We start from the raw sequence: 18969 nt of genomic DNA, 5'->3' as shown, positions 1-18969 counted from the left end.
GGAAGCGAGGGCCCGTTTCTCCAAGGCCCACTTCTCGACAGGCCTGTGCATGCCCGGGACAGCGAGGCAGTGAGTGAGGGAGTGGAAGAAGCTGCTGTGTTGTGCAGGGTCCCCAAATGCCAGATGCAAAGATCTGAGAAGGGAAGGCACTGGCCCCAGGTCACTGAGCAGGCTGGCATCATGCCAGGGCTCTCCTTCTACCCAGATGTGGCAAAGAGGTTTGCAGCTCAAGAACAGCTGTTATCAACTGGCTGGGGTGAGCTGTCTGGGATTCTGGGCGAGAAGCATTCTGTGACCCTGGGCAGGCTCAGCAGGCAAGGGCATCTTGACCACCTGGCCCCAGACCTGCCACCCCTCCGTGAACACTGACAACTCAGGGACCAGCTGGAGGAAAGTGCCCACCTGCAGTGCTGATTTCTGACCCCTGCAGTCATTCAGGATACAGCAGCAGCATTCTCTAAGATACTGTGGGCTTACTCCTGCCCCCATGCAAGGGGGTCTCTGCCTGCCTCTACAAATGTCCATATCCCACCCCCATCTCCAGCCTCTCAGCTCAAAGTCCGCTCCTGGAGCATGTGAGGGAAGGAGGGGCATCGATCAGGAAGTCTCAAGGCTGGCAGGGGCATGAAGCCCATGTCCTTAGCAGGAGATGTGGACTCGCCTTCCTCCCACTCCCATAGCACCCCTGACAGAGAGCCATCCAGACCCTTCAGGCTCAGGAGCACACCACCTCCAAAGGCAGCCCTCCCATCGCTGACCAGTTCTCCATGCACAGTGCTCTTCCTTGTGGGCAGCTGAAATCTGCTAGCAGGAGTGGGTAACCAAAACTCAAATCTCACGGCCCCGAAGGCTGCTCAATTTCCCAGCACATCTCCATGGGTTCCAACCACCAGGGGTAAAATCCTGACTCACTAGCTTGGGACTCTGGGCAAGTAACTTCCTCTCTCTGTGCCTCAGTTCCCTCATCTGTAGCCCCTCATCTTCTAGAATGACCCAGGAGACATCCATATAAATTCCCAGGCACCCGCCATAAATGGTCATCAATGTCTACCATCACACCACACCACTGCTATCATGGTCTGCTGCCCCTCACCTGACACTCACCCCACTTTCTCACAACCAGACTAGTGCTCAGCAAGTGTCCAGTTCTGCAGCCTCCCTTAGGGGCAGCTGGCTTATTGAAAAAAAAAATTTCAAACTCTAGCTCTCCTCACCCAAAACCTCCGCCCAAGGCTCAGGCAGGCCATCCCAGCAGCCCACAGGAGCTGGCGGACAAGAAGTGCAGCTGGAGGCCATTACGGGAGGATTCCTCTCATCCCTCTAGGCCTTGGCCCATGTCTCTAGCCTCACCACCCTAGACGCCCTAAGTATCCTCCACCAGACCACCAAAAACACACAAACACCAAAACAAAACCCACACTCAGGCAAATAGATATAATCTTATTAATCCCATGCTCCACAGTTTTCCATGGCTCCCTTTGATCTATGAGGTCAAAGTCAAAAATTCTCATACCAGCACTGAAAGAAGGAAACAAACAGTTATTGAGCATCTCATTTTGTGCCAAGTTCTCAGCTACATACTCTATATGTATTACACCACTTAATAACTCCAAGGTTGGTCTTATTACGGCATCTCACAGGGGGAGGAAGTTGAGGCTCCAAAGTCTTAAACCCCTGGCCTAAGCCACACAGCTCCGGGGCATCAGAAGCAGACTTAGAGGCCAGGTCCACAGCCCCGCCCCTGCCTCCTTCTCCAGCTTGTCTCCTCCAGCCCCTCCTGGACCAGGCCACCGTCCAGTCACCACAGTGCCCATGGTCACCCAGCATGCCCGGCTCCTTCCTGCCTCACAGCTCTTCCTCAGGCTTCCCTCCCCGTGGCTGTAACGCGGCTACACATCACTTGACAACTTCCACTCGCCCCTCAAAGCTCAGCTCTTCAGTTATTTTCTCCATGAGACCAACCCTCAGCCAACGACTCTCCCTTCCACGAGACAGAACCAATTCCTTCCATGATGCACATTAGAGACAGCTTACCAGCCCCCAAGCCAGCAGCACTGCCATCTACTCCCTAAGGCAGATCACTCATCTTGTCACCACCGCAGTTCAGTATGCTGGCTTGAATAAGTGAATGAATGAGTCTCCCTTCTAGACTTACAGACCAGGAAACAAGGCACAGTCAGAGGTGGATCTGACCTTTGCAGGGACAATTGGTAAACAGCCGGTCTAGAGTAGCCTTCTGGCAAATAGCTCATCCTTGGCTGGGTGCACGTGAGCGACCCCATCAGGACTACCAACTCCCGTGGTAGGCAGGAGCAAATCCACATGGCGAAGCTGTGGTGAAGGCAGCATCAGTGACCGCTAGGCCTTCTGCACCCACTCCTGGCACTGGCAGGAAAGCCCACATCAGGCTCAGCCCCAGGCCTCCTGGTATACCCTCACTCATGGACACAGGAAGTGGCAACCCTGGGCAGAAACAGCCCCGCTCTGCTGACCTGGACAGATGGACGCCAGGGCCTGGAGGGGGCCTCAGCCAACTGCACCCTGCTCCAACAGTTTATCAGCCCTGGGTCCCCTAGGGGAAGAGGCGGAAAGATGAGCTCTCCGTCCTGACCCACTTTTCCCAGAGCTCCCCTCCCAGATCTGGCCAGGCCCAGTGAGATCCCTCTCACCTGGGACATCAATAAGAGAAACAATCACACAGATATTCATATAGGGAGTACCTTGGCTCATCACAGCCACGCTGAGACTCCCACTTTGCAGAGAAGGAAAACAGTGCCCAGAGGTAGGTCCCTGAACTGTGCTCTTCTCACCCTACTGCCTCCCTGACCCCCATGAACATCACAGGTCTCCCCAGAGGAGACAGAACAAACAAGCTTCTGCTTCCATCCCTGGGCAGGCTCAGGCACCAAGGAAACGCCCTGCACTGAATATGAGAGCCTCCTGAGCACGGGTGGAAAATACAGCTGCTGAGACCAGCCCACCCCCAGGCTCTGCTTCGGGAGACCCAGGGTGGGGCCCAGGAGTCATCATTTTTAAGAAACATCCTAGGTAACTGAAGAAGCCAGTCCAAACACCGCACCTGGAGAAACCTAGGAGTGACTCAGGATCAATGCCATAAGCCTGGCAATTTGTACCAAAAGCCTTCAAAACATCCACACCCTTTGACCCAGAAGCACCACTTCCAGGAATTTATCCTGAGGAATAAAGATGTGCACAAAGATCTATGCATAAGGATGTTCACTGCGTCGTGATTTAGACTGAAAAATGGGAACTCTCCAAATCTCCATAAAAGGGGCCTAGTGACATAAACCTTGCTAGAGCAACACTATGCACCCGCGAAAAATAAATCCTTCTTCATTCTTTAAAAAACCATCTACAGTCGTTACCTCCAGTTAGTAATACTGCTTCACATTACTTTCCCTTTGGTTATCTACCCTCTCTAAATTCTCTACTGTCAATATGGCTAATTACATAATAGTTTTAAAACCAAGTTACTTTTCCTGGCTGGCGTGGCTCAGTGGTTGAGCACCAACCTAGGATCCAGGAGATCGAGGTTTGATTCCCGGTCAGGGTACATGCCCGGGTTGCAGGTTCAATGCCCAGTCAGGGTGCATGTGGGAGGTGATGTTTCTCTCTCTCCCTCTACTCCCTTCCTCCCTCTTTAAAATCAATTTTAAAAAATTAAGAAACAAAGTTCTACCTGAATACTTACAGCAATTAGCAGCAGTTCATTCCCTCCCATAGAGCAGTATCCTGCAATTAAGCAGTTATTTCCTATCCTGAACAGGCATCTACCTTCCTGAAGTTAAAATCGCCTGTCTCCCTAATGCAGTTCGCAGTACATGGCATCATACGCTCAATAAACACAAGGAACTGACTTACAGGATGAGCATCCATCCTTTCCCACTAGGGCCAAGATGAGAATGGGGGGTTCCACAAGCATGGCTGATGCATATTCACAAGGCCATGTTCAAATGAACCGTTGTTATCTCTTGCCCCCCACAATCATTTAGATGATTATTAAAAACACCTGTGCCCCCACTGCGTTCACTGCTCCATGAACAGTTGCCCCACCCCTACTGGTGACTCCATTGGCCAGTAACTCTTTACTGAGGCCATTTTGGGGTGAACCACCTGCTAGGAGCTGTCAGCTAGGCCGAGACCACAGATGCCTCACTACTAGAAGCTGAGGGGCCAAGTGTAGCCCTGACACAAAAGGCCTTCCCTTGAAGAAAGCAGCAAGGCAGAAAAGTGATGTTTTCTTCCTCCCTCTCATTTTATTTATTTCCTTTTATTCCAATTTCCCTTCCCACTCTCCTCCTCTGTGCCCATAGGTGACCATTCCTTGTGTTAATCTTTTTCTCTGTGTTCTTGCAAACTGCGTATTGTTTTGTATTAATCTACACGCCAGCGCTGCCTTACAAATCTCACTCTACTCCTTACTCTTCCGCTGAGCTCTATGCTTTATGATCCATTCCACTGCCATGTGTGTCTCGCCAGTCACTTGGGTCTGCTTCGGAGGACTGCCAGCCTATGTCCACCACTGCACCCATCAGCTCTCTCAGGGATGGAGACCACCCCATAGGCACCTCCAGGGACCTGTCCCCTCAGGAACCTGCGTGAGAGCCAGTGCCCCAGGGAGGGAAGATCAGGCTCTCATGCAGGGTAGAGCTTTGCAGGAGCCGTACCAAAGGCTCCAGCAGGGCTGCGCCAGCAGAGGGGAGTCTCCAAAACCCCACACACCACTGTCCATTGACACCACTCAGCTTTCTAGTTTCTGCCAGCCTAGGAGGTGGAAAGAAATAGAGCTCACTGTGGATCCTTACCAAACCTACCAGAACCACGCCTGCTAGAACAGCAAGAAAGGCATTGGCCACAATAAGCTGAGCTGAATGGAAACAATTGCTCATTAATAAGAATCTTCGTAGGGAGACCTCACTGCCTTGAGTTGTCACAGGCTGCTGGAGCACAAACATCACGCACTGGCTTGCCAAATGCCATGGATCCCGCCTGCTCTGGTAGGCAGAGGCTCCTCCCAAGGAAGCCGACTGTTGGGGGTAGGCGGCAACACAGTGGAGCTCTCATGCCACTCCACTTTTATTTGCAATCACACGGTCCTACTACCTGATGACTGTTACGCACAGCTCCTACTGCATGTGACTGCCATGTGACCTGACAGCACCTGAAGCAGTCTATACCTGTTCAATGTGTCCCAGCAAGGTCAAATGGTTCTAGAGGTTGCCAAACACTCTTAAATCTCTGTGCTAACTTCATCATGGTCCAAAAACCAAGAACCTGAGACCAGCTCTGATCTGCAGACCACACCCTGAGTATGAGATACAGTGTGAGAACAAACCAGCCAGCCTCCCCCGAAAATCACAGCTTAATGTGTGGCACTTAAACCACCACGGGACAGATTATACTTACCTAGTGCTTACTGTCTGCCAGGCACTACTCCCAACACTTGACAAACATAACTCCTTTAATCTTTACAATACAAGGTCCTATTATTAACCTCATTTCACAGATGAGGAAACTGAGACACAGAGAGAGAAAGTAACTTGCCCAGGGTCACAGTAAGTAGCAAATTCAGGATTTGAACCCAATACTTGGCTTAGATACATACTCTTAACCACTCTACTAAACTGAGTCCCCTGATTCCTACGTGACCTGGCCTCCCCCATCTGTTCCCTCATGTGTAAGGTGGAGTAAGGACCCCCAAACGGTTGCTGAATCAAATGAGAAAGTAAATACAAAAATAAAGACAAAGCATCCCATGCAATAGAAACACCATCTACACAACACATGACTGTCTCCATGCACGTGACCCATTTCTCTGCACCACCCACCTACTTTCACACCAGCTCTGGGAAGGAGGCAGTGCCATGGCCCCCAACAGAGAGATAGCGATAAGGCTTAGAGACACGACGTGAAGCAGCCTTGGGAACACAACTCGACTCCCTCGTTCCCCACCAGCCACCTAACTCCTCTCAACCACTCCCTTCTCCTCCACAAAGAGAAGGCCAGCAGATGGGAACTGGTTTCAAGCTCCCCAGAGGACTCCTGGACTCTGGTTCTAAACAGCCCGGCTGTAATTCTCAGACTTGACAGGAAGAAGATAGCTTTCCAATCCATCTAACAACTCAGAGAAAGCCAATCAGACACCTCTAGGGCCTCTGCAAAGGCTGGTAGGCCTGTCTCACTCCCCATATTCTATGGATGACCCTCCTACTTCATGCCAACTCTGCCACTCCTCAAGCAGCCTCAGAGACCCAGTGGCTGGGAGAATGACTGGGTGCAGCACCCAGGCCCACCCTGTGTCTGCCGGGGGCTGGTTAGCCTGGCCTCGTCTCCCCAGTGCCTGCTGAATGCTTGCCTCCAGCAAAAGCCGGTGCTTCACATAAAGACCCACTCTTCAGAGAATGGATTCTCTCCCAACTCTCCTCCCCTGTTCTGCACATTGCCTTCGCCAGGCCTGCCCTCCTCCTAGCCCCGCTCCAGCACCCACCCAGCCTTTCGGTCCTCTGCCTGAGCCCAGCTCACTGTACCCTCTCCTTGGGGTGGCCTCACCTGCTCCGCACGTGATGTGTACTGCTGGCTACCTGCTCCTTCAGGTCTGGGCTTTCCAACAAGACGATAAACTCCTGGGGGGCAAGAACCACCTTCTGTTTGCCCTTCTGAGAACCTAACAGGTTTTGCAACCAAAAACGCTTGCCATTTGCTATAAACCAAAAAAATGGAAGGTAAGGAGCAGGAAGTTAGCAAGTGAGGCTGCTTACTTCTGGCAGTACCGGCAGGAGAGAGAGAACAGAGCAACCCAAAACGAAAAGCTTTGATGAACATAGCACACGCACTGCAGCTAAAGGAACCGATCAAAGTCAGGGTGCCTGGCATGGGTCCATGGTGGTGATCATGGGTGAGGCTAGTATCTTTCTCATCTCTATATACTCACCACTCAGCAGAGCCATGGACCAGGTATATGCTGGGTGGGTGATGGACAGGTGGACAGACCAGTGGATGGGCACCCTAGAGGCTGAGTGATCTCAGCAAGAAGACTGTGACCAGCTCTGCTGAGTTTTCATGACAAGCCTTAATATGAGGGAGGCTGAAGGCAGAACAAACTTACATGAAATTCCACAAAGCAAAATTCCCTAGAAAGCAAGGATAGCTGGTCACTGTTTTGTCCCCTCTCCCTGGGCTCATAAATGGGGGAGACAATGGGACAGGATTTATAACGGTGGCCTGCCATTTTCTATCAAACATCAGGCAGGAGAACAGACAGGCATGTGTATTCTCTCTCATGGCCCCTGAAGTCTAAGCTGCTTCAGGTTCAGAGATATATATTCCCCCCCCAGGAAAAAGACCCAGAACCAGCACATCTTGCTTTTGTTTACTTTCTTGCTTTTGCCTGGATCCAGTTTCCACTGAGGTTGGCCAGGGGGGTGGGCCCCAGCTCAGTGTCCTAGGGCCTTTACCCTCTTATCTTTATTTCAGGCTTTTTCCTCTGAGGTAAGAGACTCGGTGGCGTCATTTCCCTGCTTGAACTCTGTCCTGTGACTAAGCAGTAAGAAGCCAGGGCAGTCAGCCCTGGAAGTGTTTTGCTGTGTCATACAACAAGAATAAGACAAGGAGGTACCTCCTGCCAACATCAGACCCATTATCTGACTCAGCACTTAAATTCAGATATCACGACCTATGCCTGCATCCAAACAGGCCCCGCTATGTGGCAGGTTCTCAGAACACATCTGCTCAAGGAGTGAATGCTGTGATGAGAAAGGGGGGTGTGTCCAAGGCTCAGGACAGAGACATCTCAACTGGAACCTCCACAGGCTGGCCCAGAGCAGAGAACAAATGCAGTCTTTATAAAGAAACTGACAAGGACTCTAAAACCTGCCCAGTCTCTGAGCAGCTGGCGGCCCTGAGCAAGCTGACGAACATCTCCTGGCCTAGTTCACCCATCTGTAGAAGAGCTGCTGCACAGCTCCATGAACTGCAGTGCCCTGTTACTTGCTCACCCTCACTGGGAAGGCCGGTGCCTACAGGGCCAAGGCCGGGATCAGGAAAAACCAGACTCCCCGCCCAGCCTGGGGCTGGCGAAGATGCCTTGGAAGGCACCCCAGCATGGGCAGAACCTGGGTCCTGGTCCTGCTCTGCCAGGGGCATGCTATGAGATCCTGGCGGAATCCCTCTGTGTCTCTGGACTGCTATTTCTCAGTTGTAAAACAGGCAGTTTGGGCAAAATGGTCTCTAAGACCCCTTCCAGCCATGATACTAAACAACCTGAAGCTGCTTAAGAAACCAACAGGAAATGACAGTTCTGGCCAGAGGGAAAGGAAAAGAGGTTCCCCTAAGGACAGGGCTCCTCACGAGCCCTGAAAAGGTCATTAAGCTTCTCTAGAGTATGGCTTCTGAAATCAAAATATACAAGTCCAGTTTCTTCCCATCTGTTTTATTATCAAATCACTCACACCAGCGGTACAAATTTTCTTCACTTTTGGTCAGCAGACTCACAATGGCCAAATGATGCACAAGATTTGTCTGGGGGTCCCAGGCCATCTTAAGGAGTCAGGCAGATGCCATTCAGACAAGTAACCTATAGTTGACTCAGAAAGAGGCCTGAGAGCCGCCTGAGAGACAGGCCACACCTGGAAAAACATTGTGGGCAGAGCACACACACCCTGGCTTGAGACAGCCCACAAGGCAGCAGCAGGAGTTGCAGGTGATTATCTCTGATGGCACAGCTTCCCACACAGGCAGCTCGGCCCACCCCACCTGAAGGACGCACGTTGGCAGGGGCTTATTTATGCATCAGTGGCTAACAGTTCTCTTATGCACTGTAGGTGTAGGGCCAGCTAGTGACCATATATATTTTTTAAAACAAAATAATTTTTCAAAAAAGGTAACCACTGCCCACTGCAAAGGGACATCTGACGGAGTTTCACTCTGCTCCTTCTGGGAAGCAGAGAGTGGGTTTTTATTAGCTATATTGTGGTTATTTTTGAAAGCATGGGTCATCCTGAAAGGAGACCTACAAAGGTAAACAGAGGAAGCAGATAAAGACAAGAGTATCTCATGGGAACATAGCTGCCACCAACTGCAGCTTCCGTATCCACTGCTGACTCACCAACAGAGCTCAGGCAAAGGAAGGTAAGGCTTCGGGGGGCTCTTCTCTCTCCCAGCATGGGAGCATCTTGAAAGCATCCAAGCCAGTGGTTTTAAAAGTACCTTCTGGGGAACCCTGAGAATGCTGGGGAACCCTGTGGAAGTGCCTCAGGGAGGCCACAGGGAAAAGGGGCAAGCTCCAGGCCTCCCCACCTGATTGCCACAGCACCTCTTTGTCTGTTTCACACATCTAGCTTTCCTGTAAGAGTCCAGTTAATGAAAAAGGTCCAATCATAAAGAACATTTACACTTCATAAGTTCTTTCATTTAATTGTTCACGACAGCCCTGCAAGGAAACTGAGGCTGAAGAGTCAGGCTCCACAGCCAGTTATCTGTTTTATTATCAAATCACTCACACCAGCGGTACAGATTTTCATCACTTTTGCTCACCCAGCATCCACGTGTACTCTCAGGGAAGGAAGGTCACCACCAAGAACCATCCACTCCAGAGCTGGATGGCATTGACCCTTAAAACAAGCTCTTCCTTAAACAAAAGGCTCAGGGAAGGGGAGCTGTTAGGGATTATAAAAGAGGCTCAGAGGGTGACGCCAACTGAATGCAACAAGTGCACCTTATTAAAATCCTGATTTGAACAAACCATCTATAAAAAGATATTTCTGAGACAGGAAAACTGAGCATAAGCTGGCTATGAGATGACATTAAGAAATTATTGTTAGTACCATTGGTTATAAAAACAGTCTTCTGACAATGTTTTTTTAAAAGGCCTTAGCTCTTAGAGACACTTCCTTAAGTATTTTGGGGGATGTGATATGCTGTCTGGGATCTGATTTACTACAGAAAACAAAAGTTGTTGGGAAAGCTGGGTGTTGGTTATATTAGTCTCTCCATTTCCACAAATGTTTGAAATTTTTATACTATAAAGCTTAAAAGGAAAGAAGGACGGAAGAAAGAAAGGCCTCTGCTTAAGTTCAGTTCAATTCTACCTTCCAGTATCTTCCAACAGTCAGCCCATGTTCCACTTTCTGGGATCAAAGTCCACTCCTAGAGAAGACCACGGCGGCTTAACCATCTCACAGAATAACCATCGCAAAACCAGACTTCATTCTGGTAAAGCTACACTGGGGGAACTGAGGCCCAGAGAGGTCACACACCTTCAGATCGCACAACCAAAATATCTACTGGCCCCAGAATCACATGTGCCCATTTCAGCTGGTATCAGAATTTAAAAGAATGGGAAAATTTAAGGTTTGGGTTCCCCACGTGAGAGAGCCAAGGGAAAATTCAAAAAACAATGGTATATATTAATGTTCCAGTTCTATGCACTAATGCCAAAGTTTCCCCAAAGTGCATTTCACAGAACACTGATGTAGCAAAATGCTCAATGAAGAAGGGCCCTGTGGTCAAATCAGTTTGGGAAACGCTGCATAGCGAACCCACTCCAGTGAAGCCCCAAGCACACTGGCTGATTAGTGCTCTCAGGAGGCTCCCAGTAGAGGAGCCCCTGTGACCTGCTCAAACTAGTACTGGTCAAATGCATTTGACCACAGAGCCCTTTAATCGAGCAACACCATTGACATCCCACCAAACCAGTATTTAGACGGTTCCTTGGGAAATGCTGATCTAAGCCTTTTGAAAGAAAATCTTGATAACCAGTTACCATGGATTCAAGACTAAAAAACCAAACCAACCCTGAATGGAAGAAGGAGGAATGTCTACAAAACAAAAATAACTAACATACTTCAAGGCCTTTGGGGATGGAGCTATTAGTGCTGGAAACCCAAAGGAAATGTGTGAACATCCCTTGGCTGCCAGATATGAATACTGCTGGGATTCTATGGTTAGCAACTTCTGGCCTCAAAAGACTCATAGATGACTTCTGAAACTAAATCTTTACTTAAAGTCCAAAGGAACTGTCCTGAGACTTTCCAAAATAGGTCTGGTAAAAAAAATTACACAATTTTTGGAAGAAAAAGGAAAGAAAATACTGGAACTAAGATTCCAACCAGGCAAATCACCCTCAAGTCAAGGGGCTGTGGACAATATGGATTTCCTTTAAAACTCAAACAATATGGCAGTTCCTCCAAAAATTAAGCACTGAATTGCCTCCTGAGCCATAATTCTCCTCCTGGATATATATCTGAAAGAACTGAAAGCAGAGTCTCGAAGGGATATTTACACACCCACGTTCTTAACAGCACTATTCACAAGAGCCAGTATGCAAAAGCAACCCAAGTATCCACTGATGGATGACTAGATAAACAAAATGGGGTCTATACACACAATGGAATATTATTCAGCCTTAAAAAGGAAGGAAATCCTGTCATATGCTACAATATGGATGAACCTTGAGGACACTGTGGTAAGTGAAATATGCCAGTCACAAAAGAACAAATACTGTATGATTCCACTTATATGATGTACCCAGAGCAGTCAAATTTATAGAAACAGAAAGTAGAAGGGTGTTTGCCAGGGGCCGGAAGGAGGGAATGAGGAATTGTTCTTTCATGGGTACAGTTTCAGTTTTGCAAGATGAAAGAGTTCTGAAGACTGGCTGAACGACAGTGTGAATGTACATAGTACTACTGAACTGTACACTTAAAATGGGGGTAGTGCCCAGCCAGGCGTGGCTCAGCGATTGAGCATTGACCTAGGATCCAGGCTATTGGGGTTCAATTCCGGGTCAGGGCACATGCCCGGGTTGCAGGCTCGATCCCCAATCGGGGGCGTGCAGGAGGCAGCTGACCAATGACTCACTCTATCATTGAAGTTTCTCTCTCTCTCTCTCCCCCTCTCCATTCCTCTCTCTGAAATCAATAAAGATATAGTAAAAAAAAAAAAAAAATGGGGGTAGCTCAGTTGGTTGGAGCATCACCCTGAACACCAAAAGGTTGTGGGTTCAATTCCCAGTCAGGAAACATACCTAGGTTGGGGGTTTGATCCCCAGTTGGGGTGCATGTGAGAGGCAGCCAATCAATGTTTCTCTCTCACATCCATGTTTCTCTCTCTCTTTCTCCCTCTCTCTCTAAAAATCAATTTAAGAAAACATCCTGTGGGATCCTCAGCACTTCTAAGGAGGCATTAGGTCCAAGGAGGCTTGGCGATAGGGTTGGACTAGACTTGAGGCTTCTTCCAGCTCTATACCAGGATCACTGTTTTCACATTTAGTGTTAGTGTTGAGTGATTTTGGCTTTCTATTTCCTGAAAAAGTAAGCAGCAGAGGAGAAATATTTTGAATTAGTTTTCTTGTTCTACCTCATTCCAACCACCTATACATTCTGCAGGCCAGCGTGGGGGGCTCCTCAGGAATTTCCTGTAACCTTAGGAAGACAGGAGCCACAGAAATAGTGGATGTGAGGCAAGAGGGCTGAGCGCCCGTCAGTCTGTGCAGTAGGGATGCTGAGCGTGTCCAGCAGGGAAGAATTTTAAGGTGAGTTGAGTTGGAATGCTAAACTTCTTCTGGTTTTACTGTTGTACTGAAAAAACACAACAACAAAAAACAAGCCCCAGGTAGTGAGGAAGCTCATCCAATGTCAAGATGTTGCAAAGTTAGGAGCAGATACCTATTCAAGACTCTTTCGAGGACACCAACCTGACATTCAAACTCTAAGCGCAGAAAGGGAAGGGCTCTCCAATCCTACAAAAGGCAATGTGGGTGCTCCATATGGCTCCTGGCAGCCAGCCTCACAATGCCAGTACCTGATGGGTGACCTTGGGAACTTTAGACACCAATGTCACACCACCTGCTTCCACCACAGACATACTGTGGGTGGTGACATCTGTGTGTGCATCTGGGACTCATTCTAGCCTTCCTGCACTCCCACAGTCTTCTGTCACTGCGAAGTCACTACATAAATGACTGGGGCAGGGAGAGGGAGGGTGGAGGTGGAAGAGGGCATAGAGGGGATAAATGGTGATGGAAAAAATAAAATAAAAAAGAAATCTGCAGATATTTCTGAAGAGGACTGGGACTTACACAGGGTCACACCACTCATTCTACACACAGCTGACTAGTCATCCACTCAACAGAAACATGCTGAACGCCTATCTTGGGCCAGGCTCTATTCTAGGCATTCGGAACACAACGGCGAATTCAGTTCGTGGAGATTACATTCCACTCTTGGTGACCCACAGCCACAGCAAAAGCAACCCTGACATCTGTTCAGCATAATTTACAAGGAGCTCTCTCATAACCCTCAGAAATATCAGGAGAATCCCAGCTTTCTGGTTCTAGGCTGTATTGCTCACCCACTAACAAATGTTCCTCCTTTTCTCTTACCACTCACTGTCAAATAGCATAGTAAAGTGGTTATTGTTTTAATTACTTTGTAGAGTAGGAGATAAGCTCAGAAAGGTTAAATGACTTGCTCAGAGTCTAAAACCTAGTGACGTCTGCCGACCTCTCCCCACCACCCAAATCTGCAAAGACCTCACCTGCTAACTGCATCATCACACAAAGGTGAGAGCACATACCATGGACATTCACCAGCTGTTTTATCTGCACCACACCCTTCCTGCTCTTCTGCCTTTGGAAAACTGCTTCTCCCCACTCTACAAAACTGTATGTACCAGTATGGGACGCCAATCACAGCATCCCGTCCCTTGACCCTATTGGTTGGGTCCACTGCTGGGCCAATCTTAGTCCTCTAGGGTTGGCCACAATGATAGGGCCTCACACGGACACATGACGCTGGTCAGGCTGACTGAAATCCTTCCATGAGATTTTTCTGCCTGGGCTCATTGGAGAGCGCTCCCTTTATTCTCTGGCCGGGGGCTATGAAGATGGGAGCCCAGAGGCTGGAGACCATGTTCCAGAAAAAGGGTGCAGCATTCGGGATCAACGGTTTCATTCAAGTTTCTATCACTACAAGAGAGGCACCCTGAACTAAAACATAGTGGGTTAAATAAAACCTGCCCTTCTCTTAGAAAACTCTTCTCAATCATGACTTCCAAGTTCCTCCACTCCTTCCTCTCAAATAACACAATTAAAAGAAAAACTACATCGGTTGGAACTTTTACTTATGTTACTGTCCCTGCTGACCCTCCAGAGCAAAGTAGATGGAGGAAAGGTGGCTGGTACCTAAGTGAGTAGGGAGAGAACAAAAGGCCCAGGTAACCTCTGATGAATAATAAATAACCCACACTCGACAATCAGCAGCCAACTGCACCTGGCCTACTAGAAAAACCTGGCAGGGCATTCCTTTAAGAAAAATTCTTCCAGCTTTAACTTCCGACAAGTGCACAATGCCTAAATTCCAAGAGATGTCCAAGCCCCTCGCTCGGCTAGCCACTGCGGTCCTCCAGATTACCTCTGCGTCCCCTGCACTGCTCAGGCTGGCCTAACTCTGCAACCTGAAAACATACCACTCCTCTCATGGCTAGGCCTGCGCCCGGCACGTGTTCCTCCTTTCCTTCTGCATGTTCCAAATGCCCCTTCAACACCCAGCTCAAGCTCCAGTGCCTCCACGAAGCCTCCCTCAGCTTCTCCAGCAGATGCTGCTGTCTCCATTCTCTTACCTCCGGTGAAGGCAAGTCAGCCAGCTCTCTAGGAGACTAACAGGGAGACGCAGTGAGGATGAGAAAGCATTCAGCTCTGAGCACACACAGGAGGGGCTGGTGGGCAATCGCCAAGCTCAGCCACTTCTGCCCCACGTGAGAGGCCTGCCGTGATGTGGTTTGGGGAGCCCTGCACATTGAGATGGTAATTAGAGCCCCCCGGGGTGGATGAGAGTATTTGGGGAAAGTGTGTAGTATACAGAGTTTTAAAAGGAGGAAAAAGCCTGCTTGTATTGTATCACTCAACTGATCTGTCTCATACTGTCACTCTCCTGAGTGTCCCATTCCCCCAACTAGGCGGCGAGCTGCAGGCTGGAATTACATCCTATGCACCCCGGCCCCACCTGGACCAAGCACAGAACCAGGCACTTCAGTCCTCCCCGATCACATTCTGCTCTCCCAGTGGCTGAGGCAGGCCATGTAAACCCTTAGCCCCATGTCACAGATGAAGACACTGAGGCTCAAAGCAAGGAAGGAACCCTCACTCCAGAAACAGGCAGTTGAGGTCCTTCGAGTGAGAAAACTCAGATGTTAGTAACTGAATCAAAGAGAAAAAACAAAGGACTAGGTGGGTTCCTCGTGAACAAACAAATCCTGGTACAACTGTGGAAAAAACCCTTGAGACCTGAGCCACTCAGAAGTGGGCAATAGTTCTCTCCTATCACTACCACCAGCGGGGGCAGAGAAGATCACTTCCTCCTTACAGACCCATGTATAGTGACAAGGAAAAGCTGAAAAACCCCGTAGAGTTCCCCAATGCAGGAAATGGCCTGAAATTATAGTGGGAGGGCCAAATCAGTAAGAGGAAAAAGTGCCCTCAACACAGAATCAGGAGCACTGTGCTTCAGCTCCACTCCAACTCCTCTCTGCCCTGCAGCTTCTGACCCGTCTTCACACCTCACAGATGGGGCACAGAACCCAGCATAACGCAGGGAAGACATCACTCATCTCACTGGGGTTGCCACAGAATTAAGTGACATATTAAAGCATGAGGTATGATACAATATGCTGAATAGCAAAGTACTGTCAATCTTGATATAGGCGTCTCCCTGCCCCCCCAAAATAAAACAACACTGTATTTTCTTAGTCACCTTCATACTCCAGGCCTAAACATGGTGGGTTATAAATGTCCGGGGCTCTAACTGAGCATGAGCAGAACAGATGGGTTTGCTTACCTGCCAGCTTCCTCCCAGTTCCAGGTCCCACGTGGGGGTGCTGCCAGACACCGTCTGCCTGCAGCACAGCAAACTCCCACGGCACACAAGTGCCAGACAGGGGATGGGCATTCTGGACTCACAGAGGATATGGAATCCACCAAGGAAGCCCATAACTGGGTGATGGCCACACCTCCGATGTACAGATGGTGACAAAGGGGCCTCCCCTTGATGCTTTGGATCCTTAGAAAGCCAACTGGTTCCTCTCAGGATCCCAATCCCACAAGGGCCTTCCTCTAAGGCCGACGTATGGGCAGGGCTGTGGACCTGCATGCCAATGGAAACTGCTGGGAAAAGGAAGGAGGCAGGACACAGTGCTGGGTTTCCCTGACTCTGGCTCTCAGGGATGAGACGGGTACGTCCATCTCTTCAAGCACAGCAGATCTTTACGCACTGAGCTCTGCCCCATAGAAGGGCTCCCTGGCTAAAAAAAAAAAAAAAAGTTGGAAAACCACTGCACAGGAAGTCACCCTTCAAGAAGATCCCAACACTCTAGTGTTTACTTGCACATCATGTCACTTCTCCCCCAGGAGCTCTAGATGGCATCTTGCCACACCAAATGCTACCCTGTATCTTTTCTAAAGTATTAACTAAATACACTTAACTTCCCCTTGAAAGCTATTTTTCAGAGGATTTCAGGACCCTCTCTCTGCAAGGCTACAGAACTCTGCATTGTAGTAAAACCAGAGTCTGAAATCACTACCCTTGGGGATAAAATCCAAACTCTATTCCACTCCTTCCTCAGAGGTCGGGACCAGCTCCTAGAACTTTGTTTCTGCGAGGTCCTATCTTCTCCCCAGGCAAGGCAAAGGGGGGGGGGGGGGTACCTAATTAATAGCAATTCATTCCTCTATTCCAGACCCTACAGCTAGTGCTAATTCAAATGCATCCCAACAGGACTTGGCTCTGCACTCCAACTTCTGTGCTTCCTTGATAAACCTGCTCCTTCAAAGATAGATAAGTGGAAAGACAGACAGAAAGATAAAAACAATTAAAGAGGAAAAAAATTACCCCGATGAGCTTTCCCCCTGTCCTTATCTTTCTTTGCATCTTCAAAAGCACCATCCCAAGAGAGGCCTGGGTTTGCCCAGAAACTCAGATATGATCATAATTGGGGGACAGAACACAGGTCTAAGGCATGTAAATGCCAGAGGGTCAGAAACCCAAAGTGGAGACAAAAGGGCCACCAATAAAAAGATACTCTGTGTGGCCAGCAGTTTAGTCTCTCTGTATGTCAGTTTCACTCACTATAAAAAGTGAGTTGAGAGGGCCCATATACAACACAGCTGTTACCGAGAACAGCTTATAAAATCATCCCCTTAATAAGTGAGGCTTTTAACAGCCATATAAACAGGTCTCATCAGCCTTTGGCCTACAAGTTGCTAAAGGCAGTCTGTCAGTCCCCTCAGTTCACTCTTAAAATACAGACAGAAACGGTGGCACTTGCCTGGCTCCGAACATGTTAAAACAGTAGATTGTAACTGAAAACTGGGGTCCAAGACTTCGAGCGTTTTAATCACTCCAAGCCAGAGTTTTCTCTCTGGCAAGGGAAGAATAATAGCTCACGGAGTCATAACAATTAAATATGATAACCAGAGCGCCTGCCACGACAGTAGGTGCCTAATAAATGCTTGCTCTCTTCGGTCCTCAGTGCTACACCTTCCTGGAGCTTCCTAATCTAAAAGACTGGCTTTCCACGCTCCCCAACCGGGCCAGTCCAAGCCTACCACTTGTCACAAACTCCCTGCATAACCGCCACGCATGAAAACTCACAAATCCCTCACCCACCGCTCAAGGGAACCAGCCAGCAGCCCTCGCCCCTCTCCCAGCTCAGCGCTGCCAGGAGGGCTCTGAGCCCCAGCAGCCACTATAGGATTTTCCCATGGTGCAATGCAACTTCCCCAACTTTTCCGGGCCCACAGTTTCCAAAGAAACCTAGCAGGCATTGTGCATAATCAGCCGCAAGTCTGGGCTAGCAGACAGCCTGCGCTCTGGGCAGAGGGAGCCAAGGGCGCCAGGCAGTGCAGAGGCACCGGGGGTCCTGCAACCAGGTGGCAGGGTCCAAACTTCAGGAGGACCGGTGCTGGCCCAGGTCCATTCGTCTAGACTGCATCACTGACTAAAGGCTCTCAGAGGCTCTCAAAGGGCTGGGGGTGGCGAAGAGCCTTAGAAATGGGGTGACAGGCGCCCCTCAGCGGTCCCCAGGAGGCTGGCCCTGGTGGGACCCGGTGGGCTCTGCAGCCCGGGCAGCAGAGTCGAGGCCCGCAGTGCGGGGCATTGTTCGCGCCGACGGCGGGGCTGCGGGAGGAGGTGTGAAGTCCGGGTCCGCGCCGCCCCTCCCCAGGCGCCCCGAAGGAGGGCGGGCTGCGCCCGCGGCCAGCGCCGGGGAGAAGCCTGCCCCCCGGGTGCCCCCTCCGAGGGCGAGAGAGAGAAGCGGCGCGAGGCGGTCGGCGAGGCCGCGCGGGTCCCACACTCACCCGCGCCCTCGGCGGGCGGCGGCGGCCCCACGACGCCGTTCAGGTAGAGAATGGGCAGCAGGTGAGGCTGCGTCTTCTCCAGCGCCGCCCGCAGGTCCTGGAAGTGGTCGCGCTCCTTGGTCAGCAGCAGCTTGAGCAGCAGCTCCGCCTTGGAGCCTCCCGCCTCCTCGTCCAGCCGCCGCCGCTCGCCGGGGCTCAGCGCGCCCGCGGCCTCGAGCAGCCCGAGCACGGCCTCCACCTCCGTCATGGCCTGGGCCAGGCTCTGCTGACACTGGGCGAGCAGCTCCCGGCGCTGCGGCTCCATGGTGGCGGCCGCCCCGCCCCGCCCCGCGGACGGCTCCGCGCTCCCGAGCGGCCCGCGGCGCCTCGGGGCGCGAGCGCCCGCTGCAGCCTAGCGCGCCGGGGCCCGCGCGGCGGCGGGGGCCATGCGCCGGGGCCTGGCGGGCTGGGGGCCCGGGCGGCGGGCGGCGCTCAGCAGCGGCCGCCTCCCGGGCTCAGGAGCGCAGCCATGTTGGCTGCGGCGGCGGCGGGACTGGAGGAGGAGGAGGAGGAGGAGGAGACGGAGGAGGAGAAGGAGGAGGCGGAGGTGGGGACGGCGGCCG

General features: G+C 50.6%; 1 protein-coding gene across 3 annotated transcripts in view; it reads right to left on the bottom strand.

The window, feature by feature from the left end:
* Positions 1-18689, bottom strand: part of DLG5 (discs large MAGUK scaffold protein 5) — a 109278-nt gene extending 90589 nt beyond the window's left edge. For all 3 annotated transcript variants that reach the window (XM_087824294.1, XM_087824296.1, XM_087824295.1), the window contains exon 1: positions 18368-18689. In XM_087824294.1, coding sequence (XP_087680420.1) covers positions 18368-18671 — 304 coding nt within the window. In that variant the 5' untranslated portion in view covers positions 18672-18689. The remainder of the gene's footprint in view (positions 1-18367) is intronic.
* Positions 18690-18969: the final 280 nt, after the last annotated feature.

Source organism: Miniopterus natalensis, chromosome 14 (assembly GCF_054644295.1).
Source record: "Miniopterus natalensis isolate mMinNat1 chromosome 14, mMinNat1.hap1, whole genome shotgun sequence".
In the NCBI taxonomy this organism is placed as follows: domain Eukaryota; kingdom Metazoa; phylum Chordata; class Mammalia; order Chiroptera; family Miniopteridae; genus Miniopterus; species Miniopterus natalensis.
This window is presented reverse-complemented; position numbering and strand designations above follow the sequence as displayed.